At 38.5% G+C, this 19512-nt stretch overlaps 1 protein-coding gene across 2 annotated transcripts in view; it reads right to left on the bottom strand.

Annotated features, from left to right (window-relative positions):
• The window catches only part of LOC134617980 (nephrocystin-4-like), a 178562-nt gene that overhangs the window by 115739 nt on the left and 43311 nt on the right, over window positions 1–19512 (bottom strand). For both annotated transcript variants that reach the window (XM_063463095.1, XM_063463094.1), the window contains exon 6: window positions 14857–14993. In XM_063463095.1, the coding sequence (XP_063319165.1) occupies window positions 14857–14993 (137 nt within the window). The remainder of the gene's footprint in view (window positions 1–14856; window positions 14994–19512) is intronic.

The following is a 19512-nucleotide window of genomic DNA, read 5'->3' as shown; positions in this document are numbered from 1 at the left end:
TTTAGAACCTGAAGTCCCACAAGATGTTAGCTCAGCCATTTTCAACCACTTTTGAGTCTTGGGGACTTTTAAGCCATTTTTGGCACATATGTTCCTGTATGGTATTTCAGCCACATGCATGTGCATCCTAAACCCTGATATTAGGTGAACGGCTCCGACATCTCTTGACAAGCTGAAACTTGGATCCCCTCTATGGTAGACTCTTGCATCTATGGATCTGGGATGAGAAGCTTTGTTGTAGTCAGTCCAGCCAATCTGTATCTTGTTCTTTGACCTTTTGATGTTGTTTAAAATGCTGTTTTGACCCATGCTTGTTTGTAGATTTGTGTGTCTACTCAGCACAGACGCTATGTTGCTTGCAAGGAGCATCTGGGTTGCAAAGAAGTATGTTACAGATTGATCAATGGAAGTATTTTGTTACCTTGTTCAGAAGGTTTGAGTGGATTGGGCCAGATTTTGATTTTATCCAGCTCTTCGTGTCTGAGACCAGTGGTTGGATGTGTGCATCGTGATGTTGACTGGTTCTTGTTCTGGGAAGCTGCTGTAGGCTGAAATCCACCAGCCACTTGGCATTGGTATTGCGCAAGGGTCTTTCTCCCATATGGGTAAACTGCACAGTCATAGGCAAAACTTCACCCATTCACATTTTGACTATTACTGTATTTATTATACATAGTATAGCTAAAGTTACTGTGTGGTTATATCGTCTTGGGAACAGAAGTATCCTTCTGTCTCAGTACAGCTTACCATTACAATTTTCTACTATAAACACCGAATTGTCTTTACATTACCCTATCTAACAAAATCATGCATTTGGCTTTCCTGGCAGTTATCAGCACAAGTGTGACAGGATATCTGTAAATAATTGCTTTCTGTGACATCCAGATTATAATTATGATTGTCTTTTCCTACACAGTCTGTCTGCTCTCGCCTCTTTTCTTCACGGAAACCAGTGGCGGGGAAGATGACAGCGAAATGGCTTTGTCTTTTGTTGGACAGGTCTACCATGAAGTGTTTCAGAGAGAAAATAAAAGAAAGACAGAGAGAAAGTTGTTTATAAGAGAACATCAGTTAAAGTGCTGCTTTCTGTTCTCCCTATCCATCTCCTCACACCCCTCCTCCAAGTTTCTCTTTCATTTCATTGTTCTTTTTCCTCACACCATCAGTTTCTCTCTCTCTCTCTCTACCTATCTTGCTCGCTATCCTCTTTCTTCTCCCTCTTGCCTCTGTCTGCTGCCGTCACAGATTTCTTCCTCCCTCGTCTGAAATATGAATATTTTAAAGCTAAGAAGCTTAAAGGGAACAATGAAATGGCCCCCAAGTTAAATTATACTCCATTTCCAGAGTCACAGAAGAGGGACTTTTCTGAGTGATGAGCACACCGGTGCTATGTGGGTGTTTCTTTCTCTTTTTCACACACATATAAGCTTGTTGTCTCCTACTTTAGTGTCATATTTGATATTCCCCCTCCCCAGAGCTTGCCTTTAGATTGCTGAACCAGACAGGTGCACTGTAACCAATCAGCACGGTCCCTTCAGCTGTCATAATGTACACTCGACATCTGTGTTTAAAAAAAGTGGAATTCATTTCTGATAACATGCCTAAATGCTGTTTTGTGTTTGTTGCATAAAGAGAAAGGGGGGAGGCAGAACAAGACTAATTTGCATGCTTTTGGATGCAGTTTGTTTTAGAGCTTTGTTAACAGCACAAACAAAAGCAGTGTGTTGTAAGGGAATGGTTGTGGTTGTATTTTTGTTGTCTTCTAATTAGACGAGTCGCCCTAATGTGGGAGTTGTAAGTGGAAACTAAGCATTCTGCTTATCCATCCATTTTGCATTGGAAAAATACAAAGGGTTGAAAATGCACTGGTGCCAGTGCACCACTATTATCTGTGATGGTTGGTCTCATGGCTGTTAGTCAGACGTCCATCAAGAGTAAGCCAAAAGTGACTTCATACCAATAAAGCCTTTAGGGCTCAACAGAAATATTTTTTAAACTGCAAAACTCGCATTTCTAATGTGTCTGCAGTCTTGAGGAAAAATAATCATATTGCCTTGAAATCTGGGTTGGGGATAAAGCGCTCAGCAGAAAGTCAAAGATAACTCTGGTGGAAAACACATCTTATCTTGGAAAGAAAACCAAGTCAGAAAACAAAGGCCATATATTTCTATGCACTGTAGTGAACAATGATGGCTGACAAGGGTTTGTAGTCCGCATGAGTGTGTACTTGACACATTTTTGCCTTTCTTATTTTCCAGAGTGTTTTTTTATCAGTATTTCCCTCTCTCATCTGTATCTGAATCCAAAATAAAATGGAAAAAAAAAGCCTCTGAAGTGAAGAAGTGGAAGATTTTGAGTATTAACACCTGGAAACAGCATTAACATTGTCACATATTAACAACAAAGATTTTCTTAGATTCAATTTAACGGCCCGACTCCAGAGTGAGGCAGAGGAGACACAGGGGTGAGGATGAAATATTAGTAAGCAAAACTGATTTAGTTGGGGACATTGTAATTTGAATAAAATGGAGGTGCTGAAAAAGAAAGTCATTTAGAACAAATTTAGAAATAATAGCAGTCAAAAAAGAAATGGAAAGCAGGAAGCAGCTGCCTTATTGTTCGATTTTAAGGGAAATGAGTGTAGATTTTCAGAGAAGCCTAAATTAGTTTCTGAAGGTTATTTCTTTGCGCTTAAAAGGTAGGAGCAAGCTCTCCTCGGTGGCTAACACTAAGACATATGAAACCCAATATAGAAAATGGGTCTGACCCCAGTAATAATGGGATAGGAACTTTGTTAAAGGTCGTGACAGTTGTTCTGAACCCTCTTGACTGCTGCCAGTATAGCAATACTGGGTAACATCCAAGTCAAAAGACAAAAAAAACCCTTTGAACAAAGACAGAGGTTATAGTATTTGAGGGCTGCGGTCCTGCATAGCTTCTTTTTTAATGGCTTCTATAAAAAACGCAAGCTTGTGATAACTTTTATGGTCAAAAGTTCCCCATCTAAATCACTGAATTCAGGTGTTCCACTCATTTCCACAGTCACAGGTGTATCAAATCAAGCACCTAGGCATGCAGATTGCTTCCAAAAACATTTGTGGAAAAAATGAGTTGCTTTCAAGTGCTCAGTGAATTCCAGGGTGGTACCGCAATAGGATGCCACATGTGCATGAAGTCTGGTCAACAGTCAACTGTTAGTGGGGTTATAACAAAGTGGAAGTGATTGGGAATAACAGCAACTCAGCCATGAAATGGCTATGTAAAATCACAAAACTGAGTCACTGAATGCTGAAGTGCATAATGCGCAGATGTTGCCAACTTTCTGCAGAGTCAGTCACTACAGATCTCCAAATTTCATGTGGCTCCAGATTAGCTCAAGAACAGCACATAGAAAGTTTCGTGGAATGGGTTTTCATGGCCAAGCAGCTGCATTTAAGTGCAATCCAAGCTGCATCCAAGCCTTTTGTGCCGCCAGTAGTGTAAAGCACGCCGTCACTGGATTCTAGAGTAGTTGAGATGTGTTTTCTGGAGTGACGAGTCACGCTTCTCCGTCTTGCAATCTGATGGATGAGTCTGGGTTTGGCAGTTGCCAGGGGAAGGGTACTTGTCTGAATGTATTGTGCCAATTGTAAAGTTTGGTGGAGTGGGGATTATGACGTGAGGTTGTTTTTTAAAAGTCGGGCTCGGCCCTTAAGTTCCAGTGTAAGGAATGCTGAATGCTTCAGCATACCAAGACATAATGGATAATTTTATCCTTCCAACTTTGTGGTAACAGTTTGGGGATGGCCCCTTCCTGTTATAACATGACTGTACAAAAGTGCAGAAAGCAAGGTCCATAAAGACAGTGAGCGAGTGTGGTGTGGAAGAAGCTGACTGGCCTGCACAGAGTCCTAACCTCAACCTGACGTAACACCTTTATGATGAATTAGCATACAGACTGCGACTTTCTTGTCCAACATCAGTGTGTGACCTCACAAATGTGCTTCTGAAAGAAAGGTCAAAAAAATCCCATAAACCACCCTTAACCTTCCTAGAATAACTGAAGCCATCATAGCCCAACATCATGTCAAACTCCATGGATTAACAATGGGATGTCACTCAAGTTTGTGTGAAATGCGTGTGACAGCATATAGCAAAGCAAAGTGATTACTTTCAGCAACATAGTGCATTAAACCTTAAACTGACTGAAAACCACATCAATACAAGTCAGTTATGCAAACTATATTAAGATGAAGCCTAATAGACATTCCTGGCATGAGTCTGAAAATCTACTACCAAACAAACCTAAAGGTAAAGGTATTCAAGTTCACATTACTTATTATCCAACCATGTTATATCACTCAAAACCTGCTGTCATTACAGAGGTGCACAGTGATAATCATTTGAAGCTAACAGCACACATTTTGTGACAGTCTTTGGAAGCCATCATTAGTTATGACAGTGAAAGTGTCAGAAAGAGCTATGTAAAGAGCGAAAATGAAACCTGGAGAGAAGCAGATGGCACTTTCTCAGCTCCACACACCTGGCCAGTAACTGTAGGATGTGGGTGTGAATGTTCAGTGTAGAAAGTTACACACATTATGATGCCAGTAATGAGTGGAGGAAGTTTCAGACTGTTCATCCATTTGACAAGCAACTCTGGTATAGTTTACTAACACTTTAAGGCTGGGGGCAATAACATTCCCTGTTGGAGCTACCTGCTGTAGTGACCTCTTGCGAATAAGAGTGCAGCTGAAAGTCACTTCTTCTATGCCGTATTTACATATTTTGATCAAGTTTCTCACTCATACATTGATATTTATGCAAATGCTCAAAAATCCAAACAACAGTACAGATGAGCAGCCTAGTGTGCAGTGTACTTTTAGCTTTAAAAAAAAAAATAATGCCACAACGCCATTCACTCAGCTTGTTATCATCATCAGCATTCCCAAAATCAATGTCTCCAGCACCTCTATTTTCTAATAATATAAAGTTAATGTTAATTGTGCAACTAGTAATGAGTGAACAAGAATGTGGTTTCAGAAAGTCTTTTTCCTGGCACTTTCCTGGGCTGAACTTTAATAATAAAGCCATTAAATATAATCATCGTCTCACTTAGAGGCAAATGCCTTCATTTTCATGTGACTGAGGTGCCAAAGCAGAGGCCAGCTGAAATATATAACTGGGAAAATATTTTTAATGACTCTATGACTCAAACACTAATTACATCTTTTCTTACTTATCTTGACAATACAATTAATAATAGTCCTCCTCATTCCCAATCATCCACTTTATCTTACACTGACTATCTGAAGTAAATGCAGCTGCTTGTTTGTGTGTTAGTGAAAAAAACAAACAAATGGGAACTTAAAGTATGGGGAGGTTTAATTACTCAGTTTACTCAACTGAAAGTGTAGCAAATAGGCAAAACCTAAACTGAATGATTATTTGGGGGGACCAGCCAACGCATTCTCATCCCAAAATGTGAAATACTGACTTTTAGCTCAGATGCTATCAGCATCACAATGGTATTCAGAAGGTTACTGTTAGGAGGCGGTGAACTAATCCACTTCACACAACAAATTCAGAGGAATTATTTGGGTGTTGGAACGTGTGGCATTCAGAAAGTCAATAACATTTGGTGACTTCAGAGAACTACACGTGAAGTAACAGCTGGCGATGCGAAATTAAACTTTTCAAAATGTTGCGACCAATCAAAGTGACTACTACTCTGACCGAAGGATACCATTCATTGACATGGCCGAATGGTGAGCACATTAGAGGGCCATATAGGCAACCGGAGCCTGGAAAGTCCACTACCGGCCAGCCATCAGCAATTGTTGCATGCGTACTCACTTCCTATGTGAACACCCCTTATGTTTGCCAGAAGCCAGTTTGGTTCTTATTCCATTTGGGGCTTTGTTTTAGTCACTTTATCTTGTTTTTAAGGTTTAGGCACTAAAATCTATTTGGTTAGGTAAAGGGACAATATTGTAGTTTGGGTTAACAAATAGCTTTTCAATAAATGTACTCTGCACATTGAAAAATTATACTTTACATCTAACTCCTAACGCATTCATACTTGACCCATCTCAGTACTGTAATGAAACTCTTGCATCATGCCTGTACAAAAGGATACCTCCCAGAACTTTGATAAAATGGGAGAATTTAAAAACCTGTCAAAAGTGCAGGAACGACCATCATTTGCCTTTCAGACTATAGTCCTATAATTTTTTTTAATAGTTTTATGATAATGACAATTGTTTTTATAAAGCAGATTTCATTACATAAAACTCAATCAGCTTAACACAGAAAATGAAGAAACATTAAAAAGGTGTAGGTTTACAGTGCCTTAAGGTAGCAAAAACAGAACAAAACTTAACTAAATAAAACACAACAAAAGAACAAAACTTATTAACTGTAGGCCTCAATGTTTCTGTAATGGTTACTCTACGATTACATGCTTAAGAAAAGATGTGTGTTGTTTTGTTTTTTAACTGAGGACAGATGACCACAAATGTAAGAAATGCTTGTTGGGTTTTGCAAAAAGGAGACTTGGAATATTTTCAATCAAGTATAATGCAATTAACTGATTTTTATTTGTATATAACAGTTCTGTCCAGAAACTAGGAGCACTTTTTATTGAAATGTAACCTGGTACCGATTTAGATAAAATATAAAAGATAATTAATGGTCTATGTTTCATTATTACTACAACTTTAAATTTCGATTAAAGAAAAGTTTAAGAAAAATATATTACGTGACAAATACTGTAATTAGCAGGTTTCAGATTGGCCAAGAATATTGCGATTGTTTGTTATTTGATATTTTCCTCCATCTATATATATATTCCTCATGAATACAGAAAAATAACAGGAAAATGGTTCTTTACTGGTTTCAGGACAAAATAATTAAAAGCAAAACCACCTTTATAGCTTTTGCAGATTTTTTTCCCTGATGCTTCTGAGGTTTTTTTTTTTCTGCAAGGCACCATTAAAAGCTGTCAGCTATTAATCAGTAAGTTTTCATGTCAGTACTTTGTGAAATCAATGTGTAGGCTGTTGTAACAGGTAATAATAACTCTACAGATGGCAACTGTCATCTCAAGGGGCGTGTGTGAGTGTGTGAAAGAGAAATGGCAAGAGAGTGTGAGAGAAAAAAAGCAGTTGAAATTATGTCCCACAAGAGTTTTGTATAAGCCAATTACCAAGTCAGTTATACAACTCCAGCATATTTCTCTTACCTTTGAAAACCGGCAAACAAAGGGAAACGCTTCTGAGCTTTTATGATCATACACTTCTCACATAGCCAGGGAGAAGATGCGAGCTGGTAATTTATCTTTTTTTTTTTCATGTTTTAACCTGTTTGATCTGTGCAATCAGGGCACACACCTACAATAGAAACCTTTGTTTTGTTTTTTGAAAGAGTCATGTAATATAGGCAGATCAAGCTTCACACACCTTTAAGTCAAATGCATTCATGACCTGTGTTCATTTTCACCCATATCAAGACAGTGAGTGAGTGAGTGAGTGAGCAAGTGAGTGAGTGAGCGAGTGAGTATGTGCTCCTACCCACGCAGTGGATGTTAGCTCCCCCATATTGAGGGTGAGTCATTCGTGGCAAGAAACAGTAGCAGCATCATTAGCATGCTGCTCTCATCCTCCCACTCCCCTACTCCTTAACAAATTTTAACTGGCACAGAGCTTCCACCGATAAATCACTGTTGCCCGACCGCTGAAACACTTCCATAATTCACCAACCAAAAATATTGAGTCAAACACACACTCATACTGCTCCCTTTCCGTTCCCCTCCCCATTTCATTCCATTTGTCCCTAAGCGTAGCGTAACACTTTCAACCACAGCACATGGAGTTCTACACCATCATGATCACATTATGTTGTCTCACAGTTGGTCCCACTTGGAAGGAACCCCTTAATGCTGGGTCCAACTATGAGCACCAACAGCACACAAATATGTGATATCATATCATAACTTTAAAGGATAAGGCTGTTTCTCACTGACAACACACGCCAGGAAGAAAAAGTCCATTTCATGTTATTTTTCAACCCTAATCTCTCTGTAGTACTCAGATCCAAGCCTAATTATTTATATTGTAGACAACTGGGTTTTTGTTTTTTTAAATGAGTCACAATTCTGAATTTTCTTTGAAATTTGTTAGGGACAATTTTAACCTCAGTATTAACAGTACCAAAGGAACATCTGTGTAACTGTGTGTTCAATATATGTGCTTAAGTAGTGTCGCACCATAGAGCTTCATTTTACAAAATTAAAAACGAGGATTTGGCTGCTCATGCAACACAGAAGAATTAATACATTGTGAGTTTTGGCATTTTTAGTTGATTTGGTGACAAACACAAAAAGGAAATTTGTTTTGGTTATGAAATGTCTGTGTGTTATTTGTCTGTGATTTATAGCTCACATAAGGCCCTAGCTGTTAGAAGATTATGCGGAACCCTTTTAACACCACTTAGACCCCAGTCACACAGGCCTAAAAAGACTGGTGGGTCACATGGCAACTGCTCGGTAAAAACGAATATTCCCTAAACATTTGAGTAATTGCTGAGGCTGCTGCCCATTACTCTCGTTAATTCCTAAGCCCCAGTCACACAGCCTTAGAGACCAGTCAGTGACACCCCATGGTAACCATCCATCACTAGGGGAAAATGCGTATTCCGCAACCAGGTTGCGAGTTGTTGCAGACGGTTGCTGGCTCTTGCTAGATAAAAAAAAAGACTCAGGTAGAGGTATGTGGTGCTGCAACGATAACCCTCATGTGTCTTGATGCATTCTCAATCATCCAGGTAAGTAAATCTCCAAAGGTTGATTCTGTTCATCTGGACGTAGCGTTTTCAGTGGGAGAAACGTTTCGTCACTCATCCAAGTGACTTCTTCAGTGTCAGCTGACTGCAGGTTTCTTATATCCTATAAACAGTACATTTGCATAATGACTGAAATCAGCACACTGAAGGAACAATGGACCTCCCAGCCCATTGTTCCTTCAGTGCCGATTGTGTCCCTTTGAGCAATATGGCTCATTGAAACAGTAAAACTTAGTATTGTGGACAGCCCAAAATGTGATGTCCCCATATGTGGACAGCAAGTCTTTGGAGGTTAAAGTAAAAGTTGTGCCTTTTGGAAAATGTTGCTTTAATGGGTAAGACAAGTTGCACTTTGACATTTATACATACATATATATACACATTCCGGGTTTGTGTCGCACTTTTTCTGGTTTCACTACAGCTCAGGAGATAGTCAGTGAGCGTTTGCAGACAAGTTCACATCTTCTATACACAATACAGACAACCATATCTGTAGTGAGGATGTGTTTGTTCTCTTTGCTACCGGTCACATCCAGCAACCACTCACCAGCCAGTCAGAGAATATAAATTTCTGCCTAGCCACCAGGGGGTCACCAGCCAGTCTGTAGGCCTGTGTAACTGAGGCTTAAGGTGATGAGCAATAATGAGACACAAGGGCTAAATGATATTTAGATAGCTGTATCAAAATGGATCTGAACCATCAGGTTACTTCTATACTTCCTAAAATGTAAGGTGATTTCTAGAATTAAAAAATTATAAGGTTGCTAAAAAACAAAACAAAACAAAAAAACGTAATTTCACATAATCGCCGTTTTAATAAAAATTAAAAATGTTTCTTCAGCATTACAGTCATGAAACAGCCAGCATGAGGTGAGTGAAATGATAATCCCTATTGAAATGATAATCAGCAGTAGCAACTCTTCCTGCAACAACAGCTCTGCAGTGACAGTGCATAAAGCAGGCTTAGTGGCATGTCATCGATAAATGACATTTGATTCTCGTATTCCAATTTCTGAATAGTTTATCTTACAGTGTCACAGTCAGCAGTTTTGACACATATCTGACTCACACTGGTCAACTATCTTTAAGTGACATCTGTGCTCACTAAAATGGATTTTCTGGAATTTACATAGTCCCATTTACAGTCCTTACTGGAGGCTTGGCAGCATGTAATCAATAAATGACCACAGAATGTAACACTTTAATTTCTCTATCTGGACTCAGTTTATTTTACATTTCCATACTGGCTATTCAAATTCTATAAAACTAATACTTAAAAAATTAAAATGCAATACATTGTTTTGTAAAAAAAAATACACACATATATATATATATATATATATATATATATATATATATATATATATATATATATATATATATATATATATATATATATATTAGAATGATTTTCCTTGCATGTTTACAGACCTTTTAAATGCAGGTGAAAGAGTGAAATCAGTCTTTTTGCAGAATTTTTGTTTTTCAGGAGCGCTTTATTGTATTGTATGGTATTGCATGTCATCTGAAACAGTGTTCAAAGACACTCAAAAGGGATTTTACAAAATAATTCATGACAGAGAGAAAAAAATCAGTTGAAAATCAATTAAATAATAATGTCTTGATGATGTTTAAAGTTTATCTCTTTCCTGATTCAACAGCTGTGCATTTCTTGTCTTGTCTGACTTACAGTGTCTATAATCAGTTGCAGTCTATCTCCTCTAATGATTGGATCGTCAATCACTACGAAGACCTGGATCCCATGAATATTTAATGCTCACCAACTACATTAAATCCTGTTCTTTTGCACTGCATCAGTTACATGGGTAAGTGGCCTGCAGTCAAACTGGGTTTCCTTGGAGAACAATGTGCAAAAACGCTGCTCTTGTTCAGAAATGTTCAAACAAAAAATGCTTCTTCTTTTTTTCTTTTTTTTTTTTAAATACTACCGCGTCCACAGGGGCAGTCCTACTTTGAGTGAATTTTCTTCTTTTAGGACAAATGAAAACTTCCCCGAGCTTTGTTGCCACAGTCTTTCTCCGTTCATTAGATCAGCCTAAGGCGTTTTGTTCTGCTTGCGGCGCGTCATTGGTCCTCCCCTGCTCTTCTCCTCCTCTTCATCATCTTCTGTTCTCTCTGCTCTTTTGATCACAAGCTAAAATGTTACATACATTCTGACAAGATCTCAGGCCCTTTCATCAAGCGCAATAGGTTTTATTGAAGATATAGGTGAGCGGGTGCTACAGGTCATTGGAGGTGTAAGCCTTTGGCTTTGGCTTTGGGGAATGTAGACAAATTCAAGCATCTCTGAAGAGTAGTGTTAATTTTTTTTCTCTCTCTCTTTTTTTTTTAAACAGGGGGTCAGGGTGTGTTTGAACAGGTCCAAGACTGCAATTTAAATTAATCTTGTGCTCATTAAACTGTTATATAAAAGTAAAGTAGCTACACTAGTCCACATGAAAAAGCACATCAACTAGGGCACAGGCTGTATAATATATGGAAAAGTGGACTGTAGAAAGAAGCAACACTGGGATAGTTTATTGAGCTAAAAATAGCAATACTTATGGGGAGATTAAGTGAAGACGATATGTTAGACAAGCAGCCAGTATAAGGATTTTGTCTCATGCTCTACTGTACATTCATCTGCTTCCCCATTCCTCTTCATTTTTGCTATTCCATTCCTGCCTCAGTATCATTTAAGCACGCTAGCATGGAGTCACACACATTCACTCTCTCACACACACACAGACACAACGGTAAAACTGAGTTGGCGTGTGAGGTGTCAGCATCACTTCAGAGACAGCTTGATGACAATCCAGCTGGAGTCACACTTTAAAGGTCACACACAGATCACACACACACCCTTTCTCTTTGTCTGTCTGTCTTTCTCACTCACTCTCTCTCTGTCACACACACACACACATGCACACACGCTTTAATTAAAACCTGCAATCAAGCTGACTTCTGCATGTATTAACACCTCTCGCAGACGTGAGAATGTCGTCATATCGCTGAAGTTATAAAAGTCTGGAACATTTAACTCATCTACGCAACATAGGCTGGTTATGAGGACCTGCAAAGAACATCTCACCAAGGAGGGAAAAAAAAGTGTGAACGCCAATATGAGAAAATTATTCATGCTAGCATGACACTTTGCTCACAGAGTAAAAGTTGTAGTCTACTTTCCCATATTTACACTTAGGTACGGAAATAAAATATACAGAAATAATTTCAAACTGTGTGCATGCAACAAAAACTGGATTGAAATACAAGAAATATCCTTGGAAACGAGAAAGGGGACAAAACATAAAAAGGACAGAGCTGCCTGTAAATGCTTAATGATTGAAGTGCCAAAGGGAATAGGCCTATTTGGAAGAAAAAAAAAACTGGGTTAGTCTTTTTTTCAGTTTTTACTGAAATCATTAATGCAAAAGTAGTGGAGACAAAATCCTAACTGACTGTTTGACTGTACAGATCAATCAATAATTTTCTAAAGGGAGGTTTAGGGCTGCATGACCTGCATATACAAGTGTATGTAAAACCTTGTGAAATTACAGGTCCTTAGCTCCACTAGCATTCTCTTCAATCTTCCATCATCACATGCTGACTGTTGTGCTGGCAGTAGGTTTTGTACCTTGTACCTTTGGTCAAGTTTACAACAAGACTACTGAGGATAAGAACCACCATCAAATTATAAGGCAGTCCAAAAAATAAATGAATAAATAAAATATTTATTCTTCTGTGGCTCTTTTGCATGCTCACATCAGGTTTACTTTTTTATTATCGAGATTCTACACAGTTCTATCCAAAAGGAATACAACTTCTACGTAAAAAAATAGACCAATATTTATACTTGCTGTCAACTCTGTGCTGGTATCTAACAACTATAAACCACCTTTTTATGGTATAAAAAATAAACATCTAGTTCTCACTCAAAATGAGAAAAACACTTGATTTCTGCCATATTTTTTGTCATTATTGAATTACAGTGTCCTGCTATGAATGCACCAGACCAGCACCTAAAGGAGCATTATCATTAACAATGCGTAACATAGCAACGATTTGTCACAATCGTCGGTATTTTACACGATGGGATGAGAACGTGTTGTGAAATTTATATGCTTCACTGTTCTTCCTATGCTGCTGTTAAGTGGCCATGTCTGTATGTCTGAACATTTTTCCACCGGTTGTTTATAAAAAATTTTGTTTGTGTTGGCTTGTCCTTGTCACAGTACACGCATGTGTAAAAACCATAATGAGTTTGGACCTTTGTTTTCACGCTGTTATACAGATGTTGGTCCCCAGTGTCAGAACAGAAATTGTGCAAAATGTCTTTTAAATTATGCTGTCCCATTGTTTCTGGAGTAATCTACACGGGGACCTGAACTTGTCGTAACACATTACTGCGGGAGGATTTGCAAAAAGTTTATATTGTTCCCTTTTTCAGTGAGATTGCTCTTGAATTTTTACTTTTTTATGACATATTACTGCATATGATGTGGATGTTGTGTTTATTTGTTTGTGCTGTGTGAGAGTTGCATTTGTGCGATTTCTTTTGCTAATAATCTGCTGTCCTCTTGGCCAGGTAACTTATGAAAAGAGATTTTTTCATCTTAGTTAGGCTATTACATGGAATGAATAAGATACTGATTATTTAACATTAACATTATAATGCAACTCTGGATTAAAAGTACAACTTCCCTGCACTGGAAAAAGTCAGCAAATGTTTTAGGCCATTTCTAATCAGATTTGATTGATAAGTACTGTTATTTTCATTTGTTTTTGGTTTAAAATTCAGTTTAGTTTCTTTTAGTTTTCAGATTGGTTTTGTTTTGATTTTAGTTTTAATTTTGGCTATTGATGGCACTTGTCAGCTTTTAAGATTTAGAAAGTCAATAACAGTACAAGAAATACAATAGACCAAACATTTGTCCTGTTTGTGTCCATAGATTTTACCAACACTGAGTTTTTCAGTTCTGTTGACTACCCTAACCTTGTTCTATACATGCAGTTTTACACACGACTGAATTCTTAAAAAAGATAGAAAATAACTCCCTAGATAAAAACCCATAGTGTTTTCAAGATGGCTACGATTGACAAGATCTGCCTTCTTGAAGAATTTTGGTTATTCCATCACAGACACACTTACAACAGCTCCTACTATTTGCTCCACTTAATCAAATCTACACTCCTTTAGGCCCCTGTGTTTGAGTTTGGGGATTAAGCCCAGCAGTATCAAAGAGCAGGCGGAGAGAGATATGGAGTGACAGTGTTGTCATATCAATTCCCATCCTTACTGGAGACACATCTCACTTAGGCTGAAGTGAACAGATAGGGCCTGTGCGAAGCCATTGTACATATAATTGCTAGTCCAAAGCTGCACCTGTCAAATACGGTTAACCATCTGGGTTTCCACAGACAAGAAAAAAAGGAAAGAGGATAGATAAGCTCCATTTAGTTTGGGAGGTGATGTGGCTTAAATTGCAGTGGCAGCTGTAAAAGGGCTCTGGCTCGCACACTAAAGAAACGGAAAGTGAGATAAAGGAAAGTAGGCCGGAGAAAATAATCTTGGCAGAGGTATGTCAAGGCCATCCTGGTCATCTTTAATTTGAGGAGATTGGTGAATGGCCACCTCACAAGAATGATATCAGGACTGTACGTATGCATCGTACATGTATCTTCATAAAAGGGAACCGTAAGGCGATTTGCTTTTCCCAAGTAAGCACCGCATATACTGTGCATTTAAGGGAAATAGGATGTAAGATGAGGAAAAGACATGCTTTATGAGTGTATATAGTTCGAAATGACACTTTGCCAGTATATCTGGAAGTGAGTTTTCATCAATGGAATATCGTTTTTGACTGCAGTAGCAATTTAAATGCTTCCAACTGCAGAGCTCCGCATGAGAATATGGACTTTAAAGAAGATGAGACACGGATCTGTGTATTTTATGAAAAACAGTCATGTAACCATCCCTGATGTGTCATCTGCATAAACTATCAAGACTGTGTGTGTGTTATGAAAGCTTGGCCTTACTGTGTTCTGGCAGTCAGCATTGATCAGCTGCAGCAGCTGGCTCTCGAACTTCTCCAGGGACGGCTGAAGGGAGATGGTAAGTCTGTTCAGGGTGAAGGGCAGCGTTTTGAGCGTCTGAGGCTTCAGCAGAGCATCTCCTGATGACAGCGTGAACATAACATCAACTGACACACACGCCTCAATATTTACACGATTTTCCTCAGTCATATTTAGAGTGCTTTCCTAGACTAAATTGATTTCTTCCCTGCTCTGTTAAATGTGTTTTCCGCTCAGAAAATGTCTGTTCCATTTGGACTACTGTGGAGGAGAAAACACCATCTAGTGTAATACATGCAAGCTACAAGTTCTGAAATACATTTCAGTACAGTTTCTTCATGACCCATTTGTAAAATTAATTTTCCATCATCCCCAGAAAATGGCATTGTAGAAGTTCGAGAAACATGAAAGACTGATTTCAAATGAAAATGCACAGCTTAAAAAAGCAGAATCACTGTGTGTATACTCTGTGTTTAATATATAAAAGTGAATGATATGTGCAACAAGCTTATTCTGGATTTTTTCAGTTTTATGAAAGATTTATTAAAATTCTCTTCACATAAATTAAGGACAAAACATTATCTGCAATCCTGGCAGATCAGCCAATCTCAGTGCCGCATCAGCTGATGACTCTGTTGACACCTTTCTAAAATCCAAATCAGGATATCTGCAAGCTGCTTTGCGATCCACCTCCACCCTAGTTTCTGTATTCATGCTTTATCGCACCTAATCCACATCTGTTGTTCTTGATACATTCTCTGTTCTGTGCCTGCCGTCTTGCTGCCTCTGGCTTTCAATGTATGCACAGGAAGAGCCAGAGAGATGTGTTATCCCCACCTTTAGGCTCATGTGTGCATGTGGAAACTGAAGAAGGTCCCATAACAGAACCAAGTAAACTACAACTACAAACTACAGATAGAAATATGGGCCTATATGTGCTAAGTGTCTTTGTAGTCCAGTTTAATTTGCAGTAGTTTCTGAAGCATCACGTAAGCTACCTTACAGCCATCAAGGAAAAAGAATTTCATAACATTTGGAAGGTTCAGTGTCTCCTGATGTCAGCTGAGAATTACAGCTGTCAAGATTGATGAGCTGAAAAAGACAGTCTGAAAATTCCAGCTTTCATAGAAATTGATTCCGACCAAAGCGCCTGACAGGAAAGAGCGACAATCAGCGAGTGAGTCAGTTGGTCAGTTGTGCAGCTGCAGCTCAGAATTTAGAGCCAGCTGTCCACTAATCAAAAGTTCTATCAGCTCCTTCAGTCCACATGCCAATATGTCCTTGAGCAAGATATTTAACCCCATAAAATTGCTGTACTGAATTATTTCTTCTTACATTTAAAAACAATATGGAACATTTAAAGGATCTACATTATACACTGCAGTTATGGTCAGAGGTTTACATACACTAATCCTGGGCATGAATGACATTTGTATTTGAGGCCTTGAATGATTTCTTTGAACTGTCTGTTTGAGGCACGACATGCTAAAGGGCACTTAACCAAATATTAGGGGGAGTCTATATAAGTATTTGAGTCTGTATGTATAATTTTAACCCTGTGTGCATTATAGAAAATACAAAATATATTCAAACTCATGCAACCATTTTTTGTTTTTCATGAGACTCATTCATGCTGTACAATTATTATATCGTGGGAAAAGACATTTTTAAAAACACAAAATTATCATGATATTCATGTCCATGATGAGTCTGTAAATGTCTGACCACAACTGCATATACAGGACTTAAAACACATCATATAGAACAAACTGAGGACTTAAAAGCATGAAAGTGGTAAATATGTACTTATCAGCAAGTAATATAACACACTTCCAAGCAAGGGAATTTTTCAGTAGCTCAGCAGTCAGGAAAATAGTGACTGCCAGGACAGCAACAGAAAGGTTTCTGTCCTGGTTTGACATATTAAAAAGAGCTCAAAGACATGCTGCTATATCTCGCCCCTCTACACGGTCTAAGACAATTGAATCTAAGCTGGCTAACATCTTAACAGACAGATTTTGGCTGCTTGTGGAAGATGGATAGCCATCATTTTCTGAGATATTGAGAATTTTCAAATCACATAGAAATATATTTGGCATCTAACACACTATCCCTGGTATACATCAACACAATGTTCCTTCAGCCCTGTATTGCATGTCTGTAACTGACTTGAAATAAGAGGTCATAATTAAGCTAGCTAGCTAGCTAGATAGATAGATAGATAGATAGATAGATAGATAGATAGATAGATAGATAGATAGATAGATAGATATATTCCCATTCAGGTTTTGTAGTAGTTAGTGAAAGAATAGGGAATGCAGATATGTTATGTAATGTAACAGAACTGCTAAACTTGATTGTATTATTGATTATCATATTCCCTTCTTTGTCATAGGCGTGTCCATGAGCTGGATCAGGAAATTCAGTCCTTTTTTAGTACATCCATTTCTTTAATACTTTGTGGAAAGCTTTCTAATCCCAGTCACTGGAATATTGAAACCAGAGAAAGACTGAAAAGCTTCTGTCAGAAAAACCCGACCAAAACAGTTTCCTTTTGGATACTTGGCGTTAATTGAATCGAACTGAATGAAGAAAGCACTGCAGCAAACAGACGAGGTAAGAAAGTCTGAATCCACAATCACCCCTTTCAGACACAACAAAGAGTAAATAGCCAGTGTGATTGTAATCTCTTCAAGAGTAATGCAGCCACTGAGCATTTCATTGCAGCCCTTGTCTCAGGAGCGCAGAGTTGGACTGTTCTGAATGCAGTGTGAATATCAAGCCAGTGGCTGTGGTCTTAAAAGGCAGCTTAGGTCTCTGCTGCTCACAGCCCCAGAACATGAAGAGGATTAGCCTGCTACCATACCTCCCACTGACTCCCAATGATTATAGCTCTGCACTGTCAGACTTCATTACATTCCCCCTTAGAAACTCACTTTCTAAGTACTGCAGACATTTCAACTTCTGATGGAACTAAGTTTGTAAAAAAGGGAATAACTATGATGAATGTCCCGTATGTTATTGTGACAGCTTGAAGGAGAAAAGTGAGAAGCGGTTGATCTATATAATATAAGATCAAACATGACATGTTAAATGTTTTTGACTGAGCCATGTCATATTACTCAGGTGACATCACTCCAACTCTAAACTCACTGGGGTGTTGAACGGGGACAAAACGTGCAACAAGTACACACAATCTGTAGTACACATGAGTGCAGGTACAGCCAATAAAATTCTCAATCTGTCACAATACTTTACTAACTGGTAAGTAGCTGCACAATTATGCTCTTTAGGCTCACTTTTGCCCCCTTTACTTCCCACTGAACCAAGCTATTAAGGCCTCAGTCCCCCAGGCCTAACCCCCCAATCTTACTGCAGTTACTAGGTGAAATCGGTCACAAAGAGGGTGCTACAACAAAAACCTCATGATTGCTTTGGATACTAGAAAATTGCAGCAGCCACTCATTTACATGGAAGAGGCCAACTTGTTTGTAAACTACTGCAAAAGTTGAAAAGGTTGAGTGAAAACAAAGAATGTTTGCTGTAACTTCCCACTAAAGCTAACATGTTTCAAAAGGTGTAACATTTTTTCTGAAAGTTAACGGTCTCTGTTTTTGGTTTGTGTAACACTTTTCACTTTCACTACTGTTCTGCAACTATTTAGCAAGTGTTTGCAGACAAGCTGGAATCCTTCTTGCAGAAGGAGTGACCACAGCAATTTGCTAGTGAGCAAAACAATTGAAAGGAGTTTTCCATGAAGCATCATATTCTTCTGTGCAACCAACTTCACCTAGCAATACCAAGCAACCTGCAACAACCACTCGCCAGCCAAATGAGGATTACACATTTTTCTCTTGTGACCAGTGGTTGCCAGATGGTCCTAAAACACTCTCTAGGCTTGTGGTGTGTTTGGGGTTTTATCCTTCTCTCTGAAATTTTATAAGGTCTTGTACTTCACAAGTGAATTGACGCTTTAAGATGGGCAAAGGCACACCACATTAACAGCCAACCTTATTGGGAGTGGGTGGGGGGGTCTGTAGAAGCATATATTGAATAAATGAGTGAAAGGCAAAAGTACGCTGATTAGTCAAGACAATGACTAACAAGTAACTTCTCCTGCTCACAGGCCTCATGACAATCATTAGGATTTAATGTGTTTAAAATAATCTTAATGAGAATAACAATCCAGCCACATAAGCTGAAGGCAAACGATTTGAATTCACCCAGCTGTAAAAACCAAAACTCAGACTTACAGATATTCAATTCATTAGGGAGCTTTCATCTTACGCTGATCTCAAAACATATCAATATTTTTCTAAAGTAGTTCACACAATGAATATTCATACGTATTTTAACTGACATGCTGCTTTGTACTCTTGCAGGCTGACATATTAACACAAACTCTGACGAGGAGTGCATAACTAAGTACACGCGAGTACTCCCTGCCATGTACTAGATGCGCCTGCTCCCAGTCATTCAAAACATGTATCTCACATCGATAAAAAAGAAAGCTTACATGCTGTCCCTACTTGTGAAAACTGTGTCGTTTCCACAACACACTGCTTTCCTCCCGAGGTCCTTAAGGTAAAGGTAAACTTATGTCATAAAGTTTATTGAACT

This window comes from Pelmatolapia mariae, linkage group LG20 (genome assembly GCF_036321145.2).
Source record: "Pelmatolapia mariae isolate MD_Pm_ZW linkage group LG20, Pm_UMD_F_2, whole genome shotgun sequence".
In the NCBI taxonomy this organism is placed as follows: domain Eukaryota; kingdom Metazoa; phylum Chordata; class Actinopteri; order Cichliformes; family Cichlidae; genus Pelmatolapia; species Pelmatolapia mariae.
Note: the sequence above shows the minus strand (reverse complement) of the source record. Positions and strands in the feature narration are given on the sequence as shown.